The sequence below is a fragment of the Gopherus flavomarginatus genome, chromosome 4 (genome assembly GCF_025201925.1).
Source record: "Gopherus flavomarginatus isolate rGopFla2 chromosome 4, rGopFla2.mat.asm, whole genome shotgun sequence".
In the NCBI taxonomy this organism is placed as follows: Eukaryota; Metazoa; Chordata; order Testudines; family Testudinidae; genus Gopherus; species Gopherus flavomarginatus.
Window position 1 is genome coordinate 213,993,528 of NC_066620.1, and position 21,099 is coordinate 214,014,626.

At 52.9% G+C, this 21,099-nt stretch overlaps 1 protein-coding gene across 2 annotated transcripts in view; it reads right to left on the reverse strand.

The window, feature by feature from the left end:
* KCNK3 (potassium two pore domain channel subfamily K member 3) overlaps nucleotides 1–20,231 on the reverse strand; it is a 73,567-nt gene extending 53,336 nt beyond the window's left edge. The window contains exon 1 of one of the 2 annotated variants that reach the window (XM_050948892.1): nucleotides 19,935–20,231. In XM_050948892.1, coding sequence (XP_050804849.1) covers nucleotides 19,935–20,217 — 283 coding nt within the window. In that variant the 5' untranslated portion in view covers nucleotides 20,218–20,231. Of the gene's footprint in view, nucleotides 1–2,074; nucleotides 2,220–19,934 lie in introns of those variants that run through there. The other variant, XM_050948894.1, reaches the window with a different exon arrangement.
* Nucleotides 20,232–21,099: the final 868 nt, after the last annotated feature.

Genomic DNA, 21,099 nt, shown 5'->3' on the forward strand with positions numbered 1-21,099 from the left:
CTGGGATCTCTGGCTGTGCTGGATTTCTCAGCCTCTTTGCTGCCTATGCAGTACGCAGCCTTGAACATGACCCTCGGCCCAACTGGCCAGGAGCATCAGAATAACCAGAAAGATCTGCCAGGTCCTATCTTGTCCAGCCCCCAGGGCCAGCGTGGGATCATTCCCTCCCAGTCTGTTCTGCAGGGTTTAGCCCAGGTGGCTTTAAACTGGCCCACGCAATGTGGGTTTTAGCCTGGTCCCTTGGGACAGAGTTCCACGGCCTCATACTTCTCAGCTCCAATCTCCTGGCCCCCAGTTAGACCCGCTTGGACCCCCCTGCCCTCCATAATTAGCAACTAACCTAGACCCTTCCACCCACCAAGTTCAAAGCCCACTAGAGACAGTCAGGAATTCAGCCTCACGGCTCCTAGGTAGCATTGTGAGCCCCTTCCCCCAGATGGGGAAACTGAGGCACAGACAGTCACGCAAGGTCACACTGGGGGAGCCGGCATCACCTCTGGATATCAGGTCCTTATTTAGGAGCCTGAATGTGAATTTAGGGTCCTGTCTGGAGGCACCCAGGTGGGACAGCCGTGCCCCGAGGTCATACAGCAAGTCAGCTGCAGACACACTGAGCCTTGGCTTTACCCACTGCAACATCCTCCCTCTCGCACTGGGACCCGGGATACTGAGAGAGGGAAGAGGCTAGTGAAAGAATCAGGAGCCTCTGGAGGGTGAGGGTGGGGGCATGTCTCAGGGCAGCTGGGTGGGTCTGATGTTCTGAGATGCCTAGAGATGGAAAGGAGCTATTGTTCATCTCCTTGCCCAAGCCCCTCACCTGGGCATCAGGGCAGCACTGTTCCCTACGCTGCATTTTCCAGGGCGGTGGCCAGTCCCAAATGGGGGGATTCCCACCCTACACCTTGGCGACTCTTCCCTCATGCAACAGATCACCAGCAGAAAACGCCTCCTGAGGGGCCACCTCCAGTTCCCTTGGCACGTTTTTCTTCCTGACCCTTGGATGCCCCAGTGAAACGCTGCCCTCTGCTAGCTCCTCGCATCAACGGCTGCCAAGTGCTTTACTGTTCAGCACCCGCCAGTGTCCCTGTGCGAGACGTATCCAGAGAAGGGACTTGTCCAAAGCCACACGGCGAGTCAGTGGCAGAGTCAAGAACAGCTCACTGCTAACACCCCCTCCCCCAGACTGCTCTAGATTCCCTCCTCCCCGTTTTTGGCCTTTGCCCCTTAGGGACATGAAGTCACAACTCCCATTGCTTGGTACTGCTCTGATCTGTATGGAGCATGACCAGATACCACCATGATAGGTCCCACATAAACAGTGCCAGAAACTATATTATTACCTAGGACTTTGCAGCTACTCTTATACTGCGGCAGGGATGGAATTTAGCTCCTCCTGTTGCAAACAGCACAGGCTCCTGCCAGCAAAGCAAAAGGAGAATCCCCGTCATCTCTGCTCAGTATAGTGACTATGAAACACAACAGAGCCATGCAGGAAATAAACACAAATAGTGCAGTGCAAATGTGTGGAAACCCTGTTTGAGTGACAAACCTGTCAAGCCAGGAGCAAACCTGGCAAAGGGAAATTTGGCAAAGCAGAGAGGGGCATTCGGGTTGCCGGCCGAGTGTGGGAGGCTCCCCACAACCAGCAAGTCCCTCTGGGGGGCAGACGGCACTCAGAGCCACGGGGCTCTGGTTTTACATAGCACTACATAGCTGGCAGGCGATTGTGCCACATATGCAACATGACAGACGCTCTGGACGTAAGACGGAGACCCCTCCACACTCTTCCCCCTAGACCACCCGCTCAGGTGAAAAGACTCCATACACACGCCATCCCTGCGCCATGCAGCCCTCACCTGACCCCTCCCCCTTACAGCTCCACAGATTGGCCACATCCTTGGGGAACACGGCATAGGGAACAGTGCTGCCTGGCTGCCCAGGGGAGGGGTACGGGCAAGGAGATGAACCATGGCTGCTTTCCATCTCCAATCTGTAGGAGTCTAAGAACATCAGACCTGCCGCCGTACAGCCTCAGTGACTGCGGTGGGGCGGATCTAGGCGTGAAAGGACTCACCCCAACCAGGTGCTATCCGTCGGGTGCAATGGGTGTCGTGCCGGGTGCTTTGCAAGCAAGCCATTAACGACGGGCCGGAACCGAAAGCTCAGCTCTGCAGCCTCTGAAGCTTTGTGATCTCGCTGCAGGCTTCGCGGGTCAGACCTATCCCTCGGATAATGGGCCAGATCCCCAGCGGGTGTAAGCCAGGGTAGCTCTGCTGGCTGAGGAGCTGCCCCCAGAGGTAGAAGAGGGGCGTGTGATCCGGGGGGGACACCAGGGAGCTGCTGGCCCCTCAGGGCTCAGAAGCAATCAGGAAAGAGGAACACGTGGCTGTGGCTGGAGATGACCCAAGGCCGGGGATATTAAGGACTGATGACGCTTGGCCAGCAAGATCCAGGCATGTGGCCCGGCTCAAATAGCAGGCCTGGAATGATAAACACTGGCGTGATGCAGAGAGGACAGCTGCTCCCAAATCCCCTTCAGCAGAGGCTGCTCGGCAGAGCCAGCTCGTTGGGACTCAGCTTCCACCCAGCCTGGCCAGCTCTTCCGGGCCAGATCTCCACAAGCCAGGTTTCCACTCGGGCCCGTTTGTGCGGGGCCTGCGTCCCCCTGGCCAGGGAACCTGGCTCCTGAGTGTCTGCGGAGAACCAGGCAGAGAGAAAGAGCCAGGCCCGGCTTCCCCCGACGGGCCGATGGCCAACCAGGGCAGTGAGCGACCAACAGCTGGGTCCCGGGCGGGCTCCGACCCACACAACGGCCGATTTCCCCCCCGGGCACCAGCGGGTCCGACTGCAAGCACCTTGGGGCAGGGACCTGGCCATTTCCAAACAGTGTGCGGAGCCAGGGGATCCCATCTCTGATTGAGCTACGCAGGGGAAGCTACCTGGGGTGGGGGAGGATGGGAGCTGGGGTGGGTTAGACGGGCCATTTTGGAGGTGTGGCAAGAGGAAGCAGAGTATGGACAGGGGTGGGGGGCACATCACATGAAGTGCCCAGAGGCAAAGGGATCTCCCGTGTGAAGGAGCCTCCGGGGAGGGAAAGGGGGAACATGTGCTGCAGGGGCTGGGAGGGATCTACCCGCAGAAGAGGATCTCGTGCCCTTCGCGGTTGTTCTGTCTGTAGCTGGAGTCCCTGCTCTTCCTCCCCATCTCCCAGCTGCAGCGGCACGAGGGGCCATCAGCCCCATGCAGCCAGAGTGAGAACAGGCTTGTCACCCAGCCCCACCAGAGCCAGCCGCAGGGAGTCGGTGGCGGGCGGCTGCTGTGCTCACAAGGCCGTTCCCTGGGCACACGCCCCCAGCAGGAACGGCAGGCACTCTCCTCCAGAGGTACCATCACACCCCCATCACGTGGGGCTGCACAGACATGGGACGTGGCACATGGCAGCACACACGGTCAGTTCCGGGTTCAGACGCTGCCCTGCTGTCATGCCCCAGGCACGTGCTGCTTTGCACACACTTGTGCATTCATGCCCTGGCATGTGCACCTATAACTCACATGCGTGCACACAGAGGGAGATGGTGCCCTCAAGTGCACATAACCCCTCTGTATATGCACATGCCCCCGCCATGGACCTGCACATCTCCTGGAGATGCAGGAGCCCAAGGCAGAGCTTTGTAATTAGCAAAGGGTCATTACCCATTGGGGTCTGGCCCATAGGGGTCTCAGAAAGCTCCTTCTCTTAGCCACGACCCAGATCAAACCACAGGCCAGCACAGAATCATAGAATCTCAGGGCAATCCCCTGCTCAAAGCAGGACTGACCAATACCCAACTAAACCCTCCCATTTTTTTGCCCCAGATCCCTAAATGGCCCCCTCAAGGACTGAACTCATAACTCTGCTCAAACCACTCAGCTAGCCCTCCCCCCACAGCCTGCTCGACGAGGAGTTAATTCCTTTGCTCAGAACGCAGCCTCGTGGCCCAGGATTGGCAGAGAAGGCAGCCCGGGCCCCTTGCAAGCAGTAACTAGGGCAGTAAGGAACCCACTGGCTGGGGAAGGACACGACAGATGGTGACGCTGCCGTTAGCATCCACTGCCTGCTCCTGCCACAGGCTGGGAGCCCCACACCACCTGCCCCAAAGAAGAGCCCGGCAGTGAAACTCAGCCGCTGGGACTGGTTTGCAGCACCGCGATCCCAAGCCTGAGCTCACAGGGAGCTGCCAGGCGGGATGGGAGCAGGGGCCCGTGCAGCCCAGCGGCTCGTCTCGGACACTGACCAGCATCAGCTGCTTCAGAGGCACGAGGTGCGACAACCTCTCAGTAATTCATGAATAACTTGCCTCCCTCGCCCCTCCTGGCTAGAGGCAGGGGAGGATTTCCCCCAAGTCATGGGTTCTTGGGACAGTCTCCTGCCAAGCCAATTTCTCCCTAAGTGCTCAGCCCTGCGCCATCTGTCTGATTCAGCAGGCAAAGCCCCTTTGCCCCACTGCAAGCTGGCGGGGAGGGGGATAACCAGCCCAGGTTCTATCTTAACCCTCCCTCCCAAGGCTGCTCGGGGACCCTTCGGCATCACCTGTCCCCACCGCTGTCGCGTCTGAGCACCTCGCAGGCTTTACTGTATTTATCCTGGCTGCCATCCCCATTGCACAGGAGGGGAAACTGAGGCACTGTGAGGCAAAGTGACTTGCCCAGGATCAGTCTGAGACAGAGTTGGGAGCTGAGCCTAGGTCTCCCTTCGCCCATCCTAGCGCTCTAACCACTTGGCCATTCTTCCTTTTCCATGCAGGGATGCCCAGTGGCACCCACAAGTGGCTTGCCCAGCTCTGTGGACTTTCACAAGATTGCTCTGGACTGACACCAGATTAAATGAGACCAGAATCTGGTTCAATGTTAACTATACCTGAACAGGTAACCTAGTCCGGCTTTCACAGCGTGTAAAGGCAGCGAAAGCTGGCCAGGCGCATCTTGCAAATCTCTTTGCCCACGAGCGTGTGAAGCACGATGGTGGGGGGGGGGATACTAAATATACAGCAGCCTCATCGCCACTCTCTGCTGCCCATTTACCACCCCGCCACACATTCCAGCTGGAAGTCTGTCCTTGCAGAGCCCAGGAAAACCCACTGCAAGCAGCCCAACTGCACATTCCAAACAGCCAACCCATGAATTAAATCCCCTTCCACTGGATACACAGTGCACAGGTCTGATTTCCTGCCCAGCTCACATGTCCCTTAACAATGGAGCAAAGTTCAATGTAATAAATACATTGAAAACAAACCGTTCGCTGGACAGAAAGAAGCCTGGCTGCGAAAGCACTTGAATAATAAGCGGCTGAAGGAAGAGATTCCCTCTTCCAAAAACTGCCAGCAAAACTCCCTAGTCTATTGACTGCCAGCTACATGGACACCATTGGTGGTGGCCAGGTGGTGACGCGGCTCAGTGCTGCCAGATGTCTTGGTATTATCGCACAGCTCATGCTCTTCGCTGTTTTCCTTAAAGTCCCAGCTCCAGGACTTGGGAGTAGGTGAAAATCTCAGCTTCCATGTTCAGAGAAGCCAGGGCTGCAGAGCAAAGCTTGAGAATCTGACTCCTGAGCTGCACCAGGCCAGAAGATCAATACGACGAACCTGTGATGTGCTATTTTTAGCAGGACATTTTCTTAAGATGCTCTCATGAGGGTTTTCTAGGGGGAGGGTCTGACTCATGAGTTTTGGACACCTGGGCTTGGCAATCACGCGAACGTTCCCCAAGCCCCATCTGCGGGGTGAAGGTCAAGGACCAGGCCGGGATTCATCCCTGCATCAGACCAGTCGCACGCTGGCGTCGTTCCACTGATTTCAGCACTGTTGCATTGGTGTTCGGTTGCAGTGATGCAGTAAGGGCACAGGCTCTTGGTTTCCATTTTAAGGCAGCCTGTGAACCACCCAAACGAAGTCATTTTGCACCCAGGACTTGTTGCCAGCAGAGAAAGTTGTGTCCAAATTCAAGGCAATTCCAGCAGACCCGTGTTCGGATGCAGGACTCGGGAGAAACCAGGTCGAATCTCGGTTTTAAAATTCATCGCAGGCGGGTTCGCTGAGGCTCATCAACAAGTGACTCACCTGAGAAGTTTCATGTGACGCTGATTTGGAAGAGCGTCCGGTGACTGCGGGCAAAGCATCGGTTTTGCATGGGGAGAGGCACAGCTGGGAGGCTATTCACCCGCAGATTGGGAATGTCCGAATAATCCTGGGGGAGGGGAGGCTTTTAAAATGTAGCAAAGGGCCTCATCTTCCATTGTTTTTAGCCTTTTTCCCCATTCAAAGAGCTTTCCAAGTGGAGCCTTTTGCTCCCCCTAAGCCCCACTGGCCCTAAGGGATTTTGGTAATTCCTCTGTTATCCCTGTTTTATAGATGGGGAAACCGAGGCACAGAAATGTAGGCACAGAACCCAGGAGTCCTGAATCCACGCCCCCCCTGCTCTGATCACTAGGTAACACTGCCTTTAAGATCAACAGCCTTCCTCTGATTGGCTGGAAAACACCCAGCAAGTCTGTGCTCTGCACCAATCCAAATGAGGAAATCTGAGCTCCTGTCACTTGAGCGTGGGCATGAAGCCTCCAGCTCAGATGGCTGAACTTCCAGGAGCAGGAAATAAAGCCCTTGGGACAGAGCCACTGTCACAGGACCGATGCCACGTTCGCTGGCAGTTCAGACAGGGCTCGGAGCAAACATGAGCCGGGTAATAAGGTGCCCCTTAGAAGCTATTATAGAGATCTCCAGGGCTCCTGGAGACGTAGATTAGGAAGTGGTTCCAGAGATACGAGTGGCCCCGTGGGAAAGCCAGGACTTAGATCAGGGTAATTGCCAGCAGTGAGCAGAGCTGCTGTGCTAATGCCAGGCGCAAGGACACCAGGAATGCTGTACATTCTGTACAGGGCACCAGAGGCTCAGCACCCAGTGCTGTGCTGACCTTCCCTCCCTGCCCCGCAGCGCGGTCAGACAAATAGCTGCTAGCGTGGCGTGGCTTCACCAAGCCCCCCAGCTGGCACTGGGCAAAGGTGCAGAGGTGTGTGAACAAGTGATGGTACCCCAGATCCATGCCCCAAAGCCCATAGGGCGGATTCAGCAGGGGCGTCAATGCATGTCAGTACAGTACCACCTGCCTAAAACCAGCATGAAGTCAGCATCAGGCCCATGTCGTGTGGACAGGGAAAAGAGAGCGTGAAGACAATACCGCCTCCAAGTGTGCGCAGGAGAGAGAGAATCAACAGACCAGCAAGCGCTTGGGAGATGATGTCTGAGCACTTCAGCTCTGTTAAACTTTCTTGGACTTTACCGGCCAGATCCTCAGCTGACCTAAGGCAACATCACTGAAGGGAAGTCACTTGGCACCAGCTGGGGATCTGGTCCCATGCAGTTAACTTAAGCACCCATCTGAGCAGAGTACAGAGCAGCGGCTGGATCTGGGAAAGGATGGAGCAGGGATATTTTACCCAGCTCCCGCTGCCATCCCAATGCAGCCAAAAGCTTCTGCTGGAAGGATCAGCAGTGAAAGAGCAAAGACATTTGAACAGGTGTTTCGCCATTCAGGGTCAGAGCTAACAGCATTTGAGATGAGTGCGGTGGTTGATGTGTTTTAGAGTGACAGCGTCTGCGGCTAAGTGAATGTGTGGTGCAACTCTGCTGATGCCAGAATGGTTAAACTCGGGATGGAGCTGGCAATATGCAGGCGGCTCCAGGCACCAGGCAATGCTCTCAGAAGAGACGTGCTATTGGTTTTAAATTCTGTAGTGATCAAGAGGGCCAACGGAGAATTGCTTGTGCAAGGTCTCTCACGTGCTGGGCCAATGGATTGGTCTCAGGGTTTGCCGGGGACTGGCTCAGCCCCACGTCAGGTTTGAAGGAGGAGAGAGGCACCTCCCCAGGGCACACAAGTGAGTAAGGAGTGGGAGAAAATAGAGCTTAAGAGCAGTGCTACCCTGGACCCTGGATCTAAACACACCCAAGGATCGAGGCACTGGGGCTCTGCATCCAGGCAAGCAAGCACCAACCCATGGAGATGAATGGGACAGACACTGGGGTCATTTCCTGCCTTCATGTCCCTTAATGTCTCCTTCATCTCCTCCGCTAATGATCCTCCAGCCACACCTTGATCACCTGACGCCTCAGGCAGATTGGTAACATAAATCTGTCACACCAGAGTCTGCCAACTTTCCAGTCTGGGCCTGTTGCTACCTTTTGGGGCGTAAATTGCACCATTTTCATCATTAGCGGCAAAAAGGGACGTCCTTTAAAAAGTGGACGTTAAATCCAATGGGGGAAAAGAAAAAGGGGCATAAATTCTGGCAAAGGAAGTGTAAACGCACCATTAGAAAGGCCAAAAAAGAATTTGATGACCAGCTAGCCAGAGACTCAAAAAGTAACAGCAAAAAGAAAATTTTTTTAAGTACATCCAAAGCAGGAAGCCTGCTAAACAACCAGTGGGGCCAAGGGACGATGGAGGTGCTACAGGAGCACTCAAGGACGATAAGGCCATTGCAGAGAAACTAAATGAATTCTTTGCATCAGTCTTCAAAGCTGAGGATGTGAGGGAAATTCCGCAACCCCGAGCCAGTCTTTTTAGGTGACAAATGTGAGGAACTGTCCCTGATTGAGATGTCATTAGAGGAGGCTTTGGAACAAACTGATAAACTAAACAGCAATAAGTCACCAGGACCAGATGGTATCACCCAAGGGATCTGAAGGAACTCAAATGTGAAATCACAGAACTACCATGAAAGATAGCCTCATCAATGGCTATTAGCTAAGATGGGCAGGGCTGCCACACCATGTTCTGAGTGTCCTTAAGTTCTGTTTGCCAGAAGCTGGGAATGGATGACAGGGGATGGATCATTTGATGATCCCCTGTTCTGTTCATTCCCTCTGGGGCACCTGGCATTGGCCACTGTCAGTAGACAGGATACTGGGCTAGATGGACCTTTGGTCTGACCCAGTCTGGCTGTTCTAATGTTCCCTAGATTCCAAGGCCGAAGGGACCACGGTGAGCATCTGCGCTGACCTCCCGCATGACCGAGGCCAGAGACCGTCTCTGAATTAATTCCTTGTGGAACAAGAGCCGATCTCTCAGCAAAACACCCAGCCTTGAATTTAAAATTGTCACTGGTTGAGAATCCACCACAGTTCTCGGGAAATTCTTCCAATGGTTAGTGACCCTCCCTGTTCCCTCTCCCTGCAGGAGCCGTCCGCTCTCCAGAGCTCTGCCACAGCTTCCTCCTCCTACCTGGGACCTTCCAAGCTTTGTGAGGAGGCCCAGAGGTTCGCCACGCTAACACCTGGCCCCATCAGGCTGAGAAGCAGTTAATTATGACAAAACCAGGGCTAGGTGAACAGAGATGGCTGGCCCAAGGCCTCTGAGCTCTTAAAGGGGCAGGCTGCCCTGTTACGATAACCTCTCTACTCCCGCTCAATATTTTTCTGTTCATCCCAGGATGGCATTAACCTCCTTGACTGCAGCATCACAGTGGGAGCTCATGTTCAGCTGATTATCCACCTCCAGCCCCAAATCCGTGGCACTGTCCCTGCTTTCCAGGATAGTCCCTCATCCTGTGAGCACAGCTCCATGCTTTGTTCCGAGCTGCATGACTCTACCTTTGGCCATATTCAAACCCATGTGGTTTGCTTGCCCCCGGCATACCAGATTGCTTTGTATCCATGACCTGTCCTCGGCATTATTTACCATCTCCCAACCCTTTGGGGCATCTGCAAACTTTATCAGTGAGGATTTTTGATAAAAATGTTAAACAGTCTAGGGCCATGAACTGACCCACACGGGCCCGCACTAGAAACACACTCATTCGACAATGAGTCCCAGTTTACAGTTCTGTTTTGAGACCTATTGGTCAGGCACCTTTTAATCTATTTAAATGTACCATGTTGACTGTGTATTGTTCTAGCTTCTTAATCAAAATGTCGTGTGGTACCAAGTCAAATGCCTTACAGAAGTCTAAGCAGATCACATCAGCACTGCTATCTTTAGCAATCAAACTTGTCATCTCATCCAAGAGATAGCAAGTTAGTTTGACAAGATCTATTTTCTATAAACCCATGTTGATTGGCAATAAGTATAGTACCCGATTTTAATTCTTCATTGAGTCCCACATCAGTGTTTTGCCCAGGCTTGACATCAAGCTGACAAGCCTAGAATTACGTGGGTCATCCCAGATACTCTTTTAAAACATTAGCACGACATTTGTTTTCTTCCAGTCTTCTGAAACTTCCCCAGTGCTCCAAGACTGATTGAAAATCAACACGAGCTGCCCAGAGATCTCCAGCTCTTCTAAAACTCACCAGTAAAAGTTGTCTGGAGCTGCTGATGAAAAAATGTCTAACTGTAGTAGCTGCTTGTTAACATCTTCCTGAATTACTGTTGTAATGGAAAATATTTCATCATCATATGCTCTGAACACATCGTCCTTTTTCCACAAATACAGGACAGAAATAGTTAGTGAACACTTCTGCCTCTTTTGCATCATTATCAACAATTCTACCATTTCCTTCTAGTCATGGACTAATACCATTGTTGGGATTTCTTTTATTCCTAATATACTTCAAAAAACTCCTTGTTGTCCTTAACTTTGGTGGCCATTCATTTCTCAATGTGTCTTTTTGCCTCCTTGATCAATTTTCTGCAGTTCCTAGCTTCTAATGCGTATTCATTGCTGTGACAAAGCAGGGGGCTTTCTTGCTGTTTTCAACAGTTTGCATGCGGAGGGCATGGGACTCAGTTTCCCTGCGTGTTACTGGTTTTACGAGGTGGTGGGAGAGGGAGTTTGTTGTTACAGAGGGCCAGCGAATGGCCTGGAGAATGGATACCCCAGCAACTGGTGCCCTGGTGACTGGGAGGCCCAGCTCAGGAGTCACAGCGGTTCTGGCCAGTGGGAGGACAATGGGCTCTGGAGAGAGGACTCTATGACCTGACCAGCTCGTTCCAGCCAGAGGGAAAACAAAGGGTGGAGGAGAGGGGAGGAGGCTCAGGTGGCCTGTTTACCTGGGACAGAAAACAAAGGACAGAGGTGGGGTTTCTGGGTTGGCAGGGGAGAGCAGCCAGAGCCCACCGGGATGCAGGGGAGACTGGGATGTGCAGTGCTGAAGGAGGCCAGGCCTGAGGCCCTGAGAGTTTCATGTGCTGGGTTCAATAAACCTTCCTGTGTTACGCTGGCTGAGAGTCACTTCAGGTTAGAGATGGGGGTTGCATTATTCCCTCTGGGTGTGGAGGGCCTGGGGGGCCACAGCGAGAGACAGGCGAGCTGAAGGCTCAGAGAGGTGTGGTTCCAGGAAGCAGAGGGGCCTATGGCTTAACCTCCGAGACAGAGGGACCCCTGAGAAGGGCTGTTGCGCTGAAGGGGGTTCCTCCCAGGGACCAGACAGAGCCAGGAGTGAGCATGAGTCCTGCCAGTCCGGGACAATTGCTATCAACTTCTTCTTCTTTCCATTTGTTAGATATATTTATAGCTGCTTTCGCTTCCTCTCTGGGAAAAGGTGTGTTTTTAACCCTTCTTGTTTCATTTTTTCTGCCTCCCAGCTTGGCGGTGCTAATGGCAGGATGATCAGGGACTTTAGAGTCCAGGTTGTCAGATCAATGGGAAAGCTTTTTCTATGCTGGCTGGCCCAATCCAGGTTTACTGTGGTTCAGCCCATTTATACTACCCACCTGATCCCCTTTCAACAGCTCATCCTGGGGTAAGAGGGAGGGTCCTCTCATGGATCAGTAACTGGTTAAAAGACAGGAAACAAAGGGTAGGAATAAATGATCAGTTTTCACCGTGGAGTTTCCCTGGGTTCTGTACTGAGCAACATATTCATCAATGATCTGGAAAAAGGGGTGAACAGCGAGGAGGCAAAATTTGCAGATAGTAAAGAATTACTCAAGATAGTTAGGTCCAAAGCAGAGTGCGAAGAGTTACAAAGGGATCTCACAAAACTGGGTGACTGAGCAACAAAATGGCAGAAGAATTTCAATGTTGATAAATACAAAATAATGCACATTAGAAAACATAATTCCAACTATATATATAAAATGATGGGATCTAAATTAGCTGTTCCCACTCAAGAAAGATCTTGGCGTCATCGTGGATAGTTCTCTGCAAACATCCACCCAATGTGCAGCGACAGGTGAAAAAGTGAACAGAATGTTGGGAATCATTAAGAAAGCGATAGATAGTAAGACAGAAAATATCATGTTGCCTCTATATAAATCCATGGCACGCTCACACCTTGAATACTGTGAGCAGTTCTTGCTGCCATGTCTCCAAACAGATATACTGGAATTGGAAAAGGTTCAGAAAAGAGCAACAAAAATGATTAGGGGTATGGAACGGCTTCCATATGAGGAGAGATTAATAAAACTGGGACTTATCAGCTTGGAAAAGAGACGGCTAAGGGGGGATAGGATAGAGGTCCATAAAATAATGACTGGTGGGGAGAAAGGGAACGAGGAAGTGTTATTTACCCCTTCACGTAACAAAAGAACCAGGGATCACCCAGGGAAATGAATAGGCAGCAGGTTTCAAACAAACAGAAGGGATTATTTCTTCACACAAAGCACAGTCAACCCAGGGAACTTGTTGCCAGGGGATGTTGTGAAAGTATAACTGGATTCAAAAACAAACTAGAGCAGTTCACGGAGGATGGGTCCATAGATGGCTATTAGCCAGGATGGGCAGGGATGCAACTTCACCCTCTTGGTGTCCCTAAACCTCTTATTACCAGAACCTGGGAGTGGAGAACAGGGGATGGATCACTTGATAAAATGCCCAGTTCTGTTCATTCCTTCTGAAGCACCTGGCATTGGCCACTGTGGGAAGACAAGACACTGGGCTAGGTGGACCATGGGTCTGACCCAGTATGGCCATTCCTACGTTTCTATGTTCTAAGTCTTCATAACCCCTCATGTTTTATTTGCATTTTGCCTCCACTCCACATTCTTGGATTAAAGCCACCAGGAAAATGGCACCTCTGTCAACCAAACGGCTAAAACGCACCCCAGTGAGCAATGGTTGGAGACAGTTACAAACCATAACCCACTGAAAATACAAGTGTTGTCCCAGACACCTCTGTTGGCAGGAGTGGAGTATTGCACAGAGCAATACAAGCTGCAAAGTCACCGTGATGGAGGTCCTGATTCCATCATCTCAACAAAGCATTCACTGGACGAGAGCCGTCAATATCCAACACCAGCAGCTGCCCCTCGCCTGTCCCAGGAGATGCCAGCTTTGTCCATGAGAGCCCAATGCACAAAAGACCGACCCTAAATTATTCCTTTGGAGTCTTCCAACCCAATGTGGAGCTGGCTTAGCATGGCGTCGTTTTAAAACCAGCAGAGGCACAAGTGCAGTAGTTTGCACGAGGTTAATAGATTCCAAGGCTGGACGGGACCATCGTGATTATCCAGTCTGACCTGCTGTACAACACAGGCCAGCGACCTGCCCCACAGCAATTCCTAGAGCTGAGCTTTCAGATAAGCAGCCAGTCTGGAGTTAAACATCTGCAGTGATGGAGAATCCCCCACGGCCCTTGGTGAATTGTGCCACCGGTTAATTGCGCTCACTGTTAAGAGTGGATGCCTTATTTCCTGAATCCATCCGGCTTCAGCTTCCAGCCACTGGATCCTGTTAGACCTTCCTCTGCTAGACTGAAGAGCCCAGGATCAAATATTTGTTCCCCATGTAGGTCCCTAAAAACTGTGATCAGGTGAATCCTTCACCTTCTCCTTGTTAAGCTAAATAGAGTGAGTTCCTTGAGTCCGTCGCTATACAGTACGTTTGCTAATCTTTTAATCATTCTCCCGGCTCTTCTCTGAACTGTCTCCAATTTCTCAACATCCTTCTTGAATTGTGGGCCCCAGCACTGGACCCAGGATTCCAGCAGCCGTTGCACCAATGCCAAATACAGAGGTCAAATAACCTCTCTGCTCCTACTTGAGACTCCCTGGCTTAGGCATCCCCTGATCACATTAATGTTTTTGGCCACAGCATCACACTGGGAGCCCGGGTTCAGCTGATTATCCACCACGTACCCCAAATTTTTCTCACAGTCACTGCTACTTATCTACCTACTGCTTCATCAATTGCAACCTACTAGAAAGGCGCTATTCTTTCTGCTCCAGGATGGAATGATTCCCCTTCTGCTTGATTTTGCTAGATCTTCCATTTTACAATGGTATAAGGCAAAAGGCAAGGCAAGGAGGGGTATTACTTGCGGAGAAAGGGTGTTGGGTAGTGATCTCTTTGAACAGGCACCAGGTTCCTTAGAGGGGCTAGAATCGTGTGGTAAGACAAATCCAGATCTCTAGGTCTGAAACGCTGCCATGTCCCCGACTCCTTTCATCCATCTCCAGAGGTTACAGTCAGAGATCTACGCTCGCAAAAACCAAGGCCAGTCTCGACGCATAGGACGCCCCGTGTGGTCCAGTATAAGCATCGCACCACAGAGCCATGTTAAATCATCAGACACTAGGGATGAGCGGCATATGAGGTATTAAAAAAAAATGTGTTCTTTGAAAGCCAGATTTCTTTACTCAAGGCCAAACATTCTTTCCCCGCAGGACCGAAAGAACACGTACTAAAGAAGGTCAGAATTTGTTCTGTAATCAGCACAGCACAAAACACGTGGGAATGAGATCCCTCAACAACTGAAAACTCCTCATTCTGAAAAAGGATGTAACTCAAAAGCACCTGCTGGCTAGTTCCAAACTTCATGAGAATTTTCTGCTGCAAAGGTCATTGACGGCGAGGATTATTCTTAAAGGTCTGAGACTACAAGTCCCAGTATGTAACACTTAACTCTTTGAGGACATTGTAAATGGACGGCACTTGGCTAGAATTTAGCATCTAGTTTTCATCCCTTGATCTCAAAGTGTTTTCCAAAGAAGGGTAAGTGTTGGAGCTGGCTGGAATTTTTCTGATAGAAGTTTTTCCATCAGGCAATGCCATTTCATTGCAGCCAAAACTTTCCAGGGGAATGGGTTAGTTTCATTTTGAAAAAAAAAATAATGGAAAAAGAATGTTTCAGTGCTGTTTCAAGCTGATCAGAATGGAACATCGCACCTGGTTTTTATTTAAAACTTGATTTTAGTTTATAAATTATAATATAATTTTTAAATGTCATAATCAGAACAAAGCTGTTTGATTTTTACAGAACAGAATGTGTCAGTTATCCTGACATGAATTCTTTTTCCGAAAATTCCATTTTGTGGGAAATTTTGAAATGTTTTGGTTTTGTTCCAGTTTGGAAAGAAAACAAATTTCAAAATGGCAGATCATCTGACCTCCAACCAGCTCTATTCAGTGTCGTTACCCCCACGTTACAAGTGGGGAAACTGAGGCACAGAAAGGGGAAAGTGACTTGCTGAAGGACACAGAGTGAGTCAGTGGCAGAGCCAAACAACACTTTGTTCTCTAGACTCCCAGTCTTTTGTCAGACCCACTGAGCCACACAAACGGTTTTAAACCAACTCAACCTCAACAACAGTGCAGCTACCACAATGGTGTGCTATTATTTAGAGCTTAGCCTGTATTCCAGGCACACACAAAGCTCCCACTGGCTTCCATAGGAGCTCTAGGTGTATAAATAATGCTGGCTTTAACCCTTAAAAAAAACTGCTGTGCTCCACCTGAGGTGACTGCATTTCAGTGGTGGCAAGTGATCTCTGTGCAGCACAGCTGTGTGACTGTTGAACAGCTGCTGCGCCCCACCCCAGAGGTGGCTGCATTTCAGTGGTGGGTGAGCATAAATTTTACCTGAGATGAACAAGAGGAGACATGATACATACCAAATAATGAATGGGACAGGAGAAGTGAATGAATACTGCCAGGTGCCGTGGCTCATAACACAAAACCAAGGGCCTCTCAAAGTAACTAAACTGTGGCCCATTCAACACACAGCAAAGGAAACACTGTTGCACAACACTGACCAGGCCTGTGGAAGGCACTGCCACAGGACAGCATTAAGGCCAAATGTGGAGCAGGATTTAAACAAGGGATTGGGCATTTATATGGGTTCTGAGAACATCTAGAGTTAGAAGAAGAATTCAGACACAACCAAGAATGTAGAAGGGTTAGTTAGCAACCTCCCCACTTCAGGGCATAAGCTGGGCCCTCTCCCTGTTGTGTGTCAGGAAGAAACTTTCCCAGTGGTTACTCCCGAATAGGGTGGCCAGACAGGAAGTGTGAAAAATCGGGATGGGGTGGGGGGTAATAGGAGCCTATATAAGAAAAAGACCCAAAATCGGGACTGTCCCTATAAAATCGGGACATCTGGTCACCCTACTCCCTAACAACGCATTGCAGAGATCTTTGCATCTTCCTCTGAACCACCGAATGCTGCACAGCGCCTGGAACAGAGGGACCTGGGATCTGCTCCCATCTGACGGTTCCTATCAAAGCTGCACAAGTTACTGCTGATTCTTTCAGGAAGCTGATTTCCAAGGGACATGAAATGCTGGTCCAGAGGGAAATGTGTCAGGCAAAAGAAATCTGCAGTAGGAAGGAACAGACGTTGTCCGCGGAGGGTTTATGGAAAGGGTCCCTGGTAGGGAGAAATGGATTGCAAGATCAGTACCGGTAATAAACGTAAGCAATTGAAAAGGGCAATTAGAGGAGGAGGGAACGCATGCAGCGCCCAGCTGCACAGATGACTCCTGCTAACAGTCAAAGGCTGCTGGAGTGTATTCCCAGCTGGCCAGAGAGGAAAGCGCAAGATGAGGCAGCTGAGACAGTCGAGGACTGTCGTGGGGGAAAGATGGGCAGGTTTGTCAAACCTCTATGTAGAGACTGTCCTGAGGGTGAGGGGAGAGGATATCAGGACACCAGATCTCCAGGATGGACTGGAGAGGAGGAGGCCAATGGGCAGCTAGACACAGTTCCTGGGTGCTAACCACACAGATGTGCAGCCAGTGAGGACTACGGTTTCCAGCACGCAATGCTCCATTGGGAGCCGAGACATGCCTGGCCACTCGGATCCAGGCAATGCTGTGCATGCTGCGGCCTGCACCTACGTAACCAAGAGGAGGTCAGCTGCAACCTGCTCTGTTTAATGCAAAGGACAGGTCTCATGTTGCAAGCTGCCAGCTGCTTCCTGCACAATGCTGGGAGCCCTGGCTCCCGTTGCCCTCCGGAAGGCAGGAGCAGGTGTGTGGACGGAAGCCATGGCCTTGCGGGGTCTGCGCATTGAAGTCCTTGACTTGGGGTGCCCCAGATACTGTAACGATGGAAACCGCTAGGGGGAAAGGTATCTAGAGTGGACATGGAACCCAGCCCTGAATAGCCAGGCTTGCTCCAGGAGGGATCCTGTCCCCACCCCATGGATCAAACAGAGCCACTCTGGCACCCTAAGCCACCAGCCGCCCCACGGCTGCAGGACTTCAGCGTGGTGGGGTCAGTCTATCTGCTGAGCCACAGATCAGCGAGCCTGGCTCACCACTTGCCCTGCCCCCCCGTCCCCAGCCCTGCACAGCCCAGATGGAAAGGGCCCCCAGAGGGCATGTGTGTTAATGGAGAGGGGTGAGTGAGGAGAGGGAAGCAGAGGGCAGGGAAGGGGCAGGCAGGGGAGAAGACGGGCATGGGAGAAGGTACGAACCAGCTCAGGCAGCCGCAGTGTGGAGTCCAGATGCAGGGCGGATAATTGGCGTGAACCCATCCCCATCTGCTCACGCTCCAGAGGAGAACACCGCAGAGCTTGGCAGGATTCGGGACAGCTGGCTGCCCACTCAGCAGGATGGGGCAGGGCTAAGGGGCATCGGCAGGGCGTGTGCACAGAGGGGTACAGGACTGGAAGAGTGAGGGGCTGCGGCTCAGGACTGCAAGGCATTGGCGCAGCAGGGTAGCACTGGGCCAGCAGGGGGTGCAGCAGCTAAGGGTTGAGTTGCCCTGGCAGGTTGTTTTGGAGCCAAAGCGGGTGCTATTCCAGCTCCTGATTGAGGCCTGCCCCCGTCTGACCTCACTGTCCCTGTCTGCACTGTGGCTTCATGCCAGCCCCCCTCCTCTGGTGTCAGCAGAGCTAGGAGCCACCAGCCACCTCCGGGGGGTTTAACACCACACCGATGAATCCTGCTCTGAGCCGGATTCCATGTTAGAGGCTTGGAAACACCAGCCTCCTGTCTACACCAGTGGCTGCTAATGCTGGTGGAGTTTGGTGGGGGTAGCCAAAGTAGGGAATGCTCAGGCAACTTCCCTAGTGTGGATAGGCCACTGCATCTGCCATGAATCTTTCCCTTTCCTGGGGCCAAAGGAAGATTGAAGAGGGCATCAGTCAGAGGGAAAACATCAGAAGTTGGTTTTTTGTTTTGTTTTGCTGGGTTTTTTTACGGGCCTTGGTAGCCAAACAAGCCCATTGTTCGAGTGACAGCCAAGGTGGCTTTATTCTAAGGGATGCTTATCTTCCAACTCCTTGGAGCCGCTTGCAGATATTTCCCCCACGGCGGAACAAGGCACATGCAGAGAATGTGAGGTCAGTTTCAGATGGCTCTCAATGAGGTTCTGCCACCGAGATGGCCAGGGCGGACAAAGCATTCTCGGCCATAGGGGTGTCCTAAATCCCACAACAGGGAGGTTTGCTTCCACACAGGAAATCACAAAGAGCTGCCAATGGAGTCTTTGCAAAGGCGCTGGTTAGACTACACTAGCCCTGGGATGCACCAACCGAATCTGGAAGCCAGAGAGGGACTTGCTACCTGCTCTGGATCCGGTTTGCTCACTAACACCCCAGGCACCTCGCACCTGATTCTACTCCAGTTTCTGCAGCGGTGTAAATCAGTAGTGGCTTGACTGGAGTCACGCCGGTGTAAAAATGGGGATCAGAAATGAATCACTGCTCTGAAATTGACCCTTCCTCGCTGCCTCAAACTGCACCCATTTGAATCTGGTTCAGAAGCGGGGCTGCACCTGATTCTGTTCCGACTGACGTTGCGGTATATCAGGAGCAACTGCACCGGAGCCAAACGGCGCGACAGGCGCCTAAAACAGGCGTGAGATCAGATTCAAACCCGTCCGGCAGCAACTGGGCCAAATTAATGCTGAGTGGGCTTGTGGGTGTTGCCTGCTAACTTCGCCGGCTGGAAAGAGCCCTGCCCGGGTGGGGGAGGACGCGAGGCCTCACTTTGGAAATCGCTTCTGCTTCCACATGACACCTTTTAAAAATACCCAGGAGGGAGGAACCCTCCGCAGCCCCAGCAACAACAACAAAAGCAAAGCCCCGGGGAGTGGAACTCCCCCCTTGTTTTCATGCCTTGGAGAATCGCAAAACAAGTGGCTGATTTGCAAACAATCCGCCCCCTCCTTTGCACACTTGCAAATTGCAAAACAATTTTGATTCGCAAGTGCGTGTGTGTGTATGTGTGTATGTGTGCGCGCGCGTGTTGTCACGGTGCAGAAAAACCAGCCCCAGGGCAAAACACAGCGAGGAGTTTCCCAGGGGGTCCCCGACCCCAGACAGCTTCTTGGGGAGGAAAATTCCGTTACCCTCCAAGTCAGGCTCGGGCGCTGCCGCCAGGGGCTGCCCCATGCCCGCAGCGCACCCCACACGCGAGTCCGGCTGCCAGGAGCTCCCCAGTTCTTTCCGCTAAGCGCCCCCGACCCCCTTTAATCACCCAGATCCACCAAACCCCGCGTCGTCTTCCCTGCAATCAACTCGCCTGCCCCGCAGCTCCGCAACTCCCGCTCCGGCAGGAGAGACCCCCGGGCGTTTGGAAGGAGCCCAGGATTGGGGCTGACTCCGGAGTGGTCCCATCATTCCCCACCCGCGGTGCAAAGCGAATTAAAAGGGGAGGGGGAGGAGGGTGTCACAGGGGTCCCACCACGAAAGAGCGGTAACAGCCTCCTTTCTCCACCGCCCCTCCATAAAAGCCGGAGGGGGGACCCGCGCCCGCCCGCCCAGACGCCACGGGGATGGGCGCGGCAGCCTTACCGATGGTGGTGATGACGGTGATGGCGAAGTAGAAGGAGCCGGCGAATTTCCACTGCACGCCGGCCTTGTGGGGCTTCAGCTTCAGCACCACCCACTCCAGCTCCTTGTAGCCGGCGCTGCTCAGGTTGTATTTGCTCTTCAGCTCCAGCTGCTTCTCCTCCAGCCGCCGCCGCTCCGAGGTCTCCTGCTCCGACTCCAGCGCGTCGAAGACGGCGGCGCCCACCAGCAGGTAGGTGAAGGTGCAGATGATGAGGGCCAAGGTCCGCACGTTCTGCCGCTTCATGGTGCGGCCGGGGCGCGGCGGGCGGCCGGCGGGGGTCCGGCGGCGGCTGGCGCGGAGCTGGCCTGGGTCATGGCTGCGCCGAGACACCCCCCGAGCCGAGCCGCGGCGCTGGGGCCCGGGCTGAGCTCGCAGCCGACTGGCGCGGGGTGGGCGGGAGCCGCGGGGAGCTGTTCGTTCAGCACCACCCCCAGGGGAGCCCGCTCGGCTCCCGGCCGGCCTTATAAGGGCAGGGACACGCGGGGAGACACACACACACACACACACACACACAGCGAGCGGGGAGAGAGAGAAAGAAACACACACACACAGCGAGCGGGGAGAGAGAGACACACACACACACGCACACAGCGAGCGGGGAGAGAGAAACACACACACGCACACAGCGAGCGGAGAGAGAGAGAAACACACACACACACAGGGAGACACACAGCGAGCGGGGAGAGAGAGACACACACACAGGGAGACACACAGCGAGCGGAGAGAGACACAGACACACACACACACAGGGAGACACACAGCGAGCGGAGAGAGAGACAGACACACACACACACAGGGAGACACACAGCGAGCGGGGAGAGAGACGCGCACACACACACACAGCCAGCGGGGAGAGAGAGACACACACACAGACACAGCCAGGGGAGAGAGACACACAGCGAGTGGGGTGACACACACGCACACAGATACAGGGAGAGAGAGACACACACACACACAAGGAGACACACAGAGAGCAGGGAGAGAGAGACGCACACACACAGCGAGCGGGAAGAGACACACGCACACACACAGCGAGCTGGAAGAGACACACGCACACACACAGCGAGCAGGGAGAGAGAGAGACACACACAGACAGCGAGCCGGGAGAGAAAGAGACACACACAA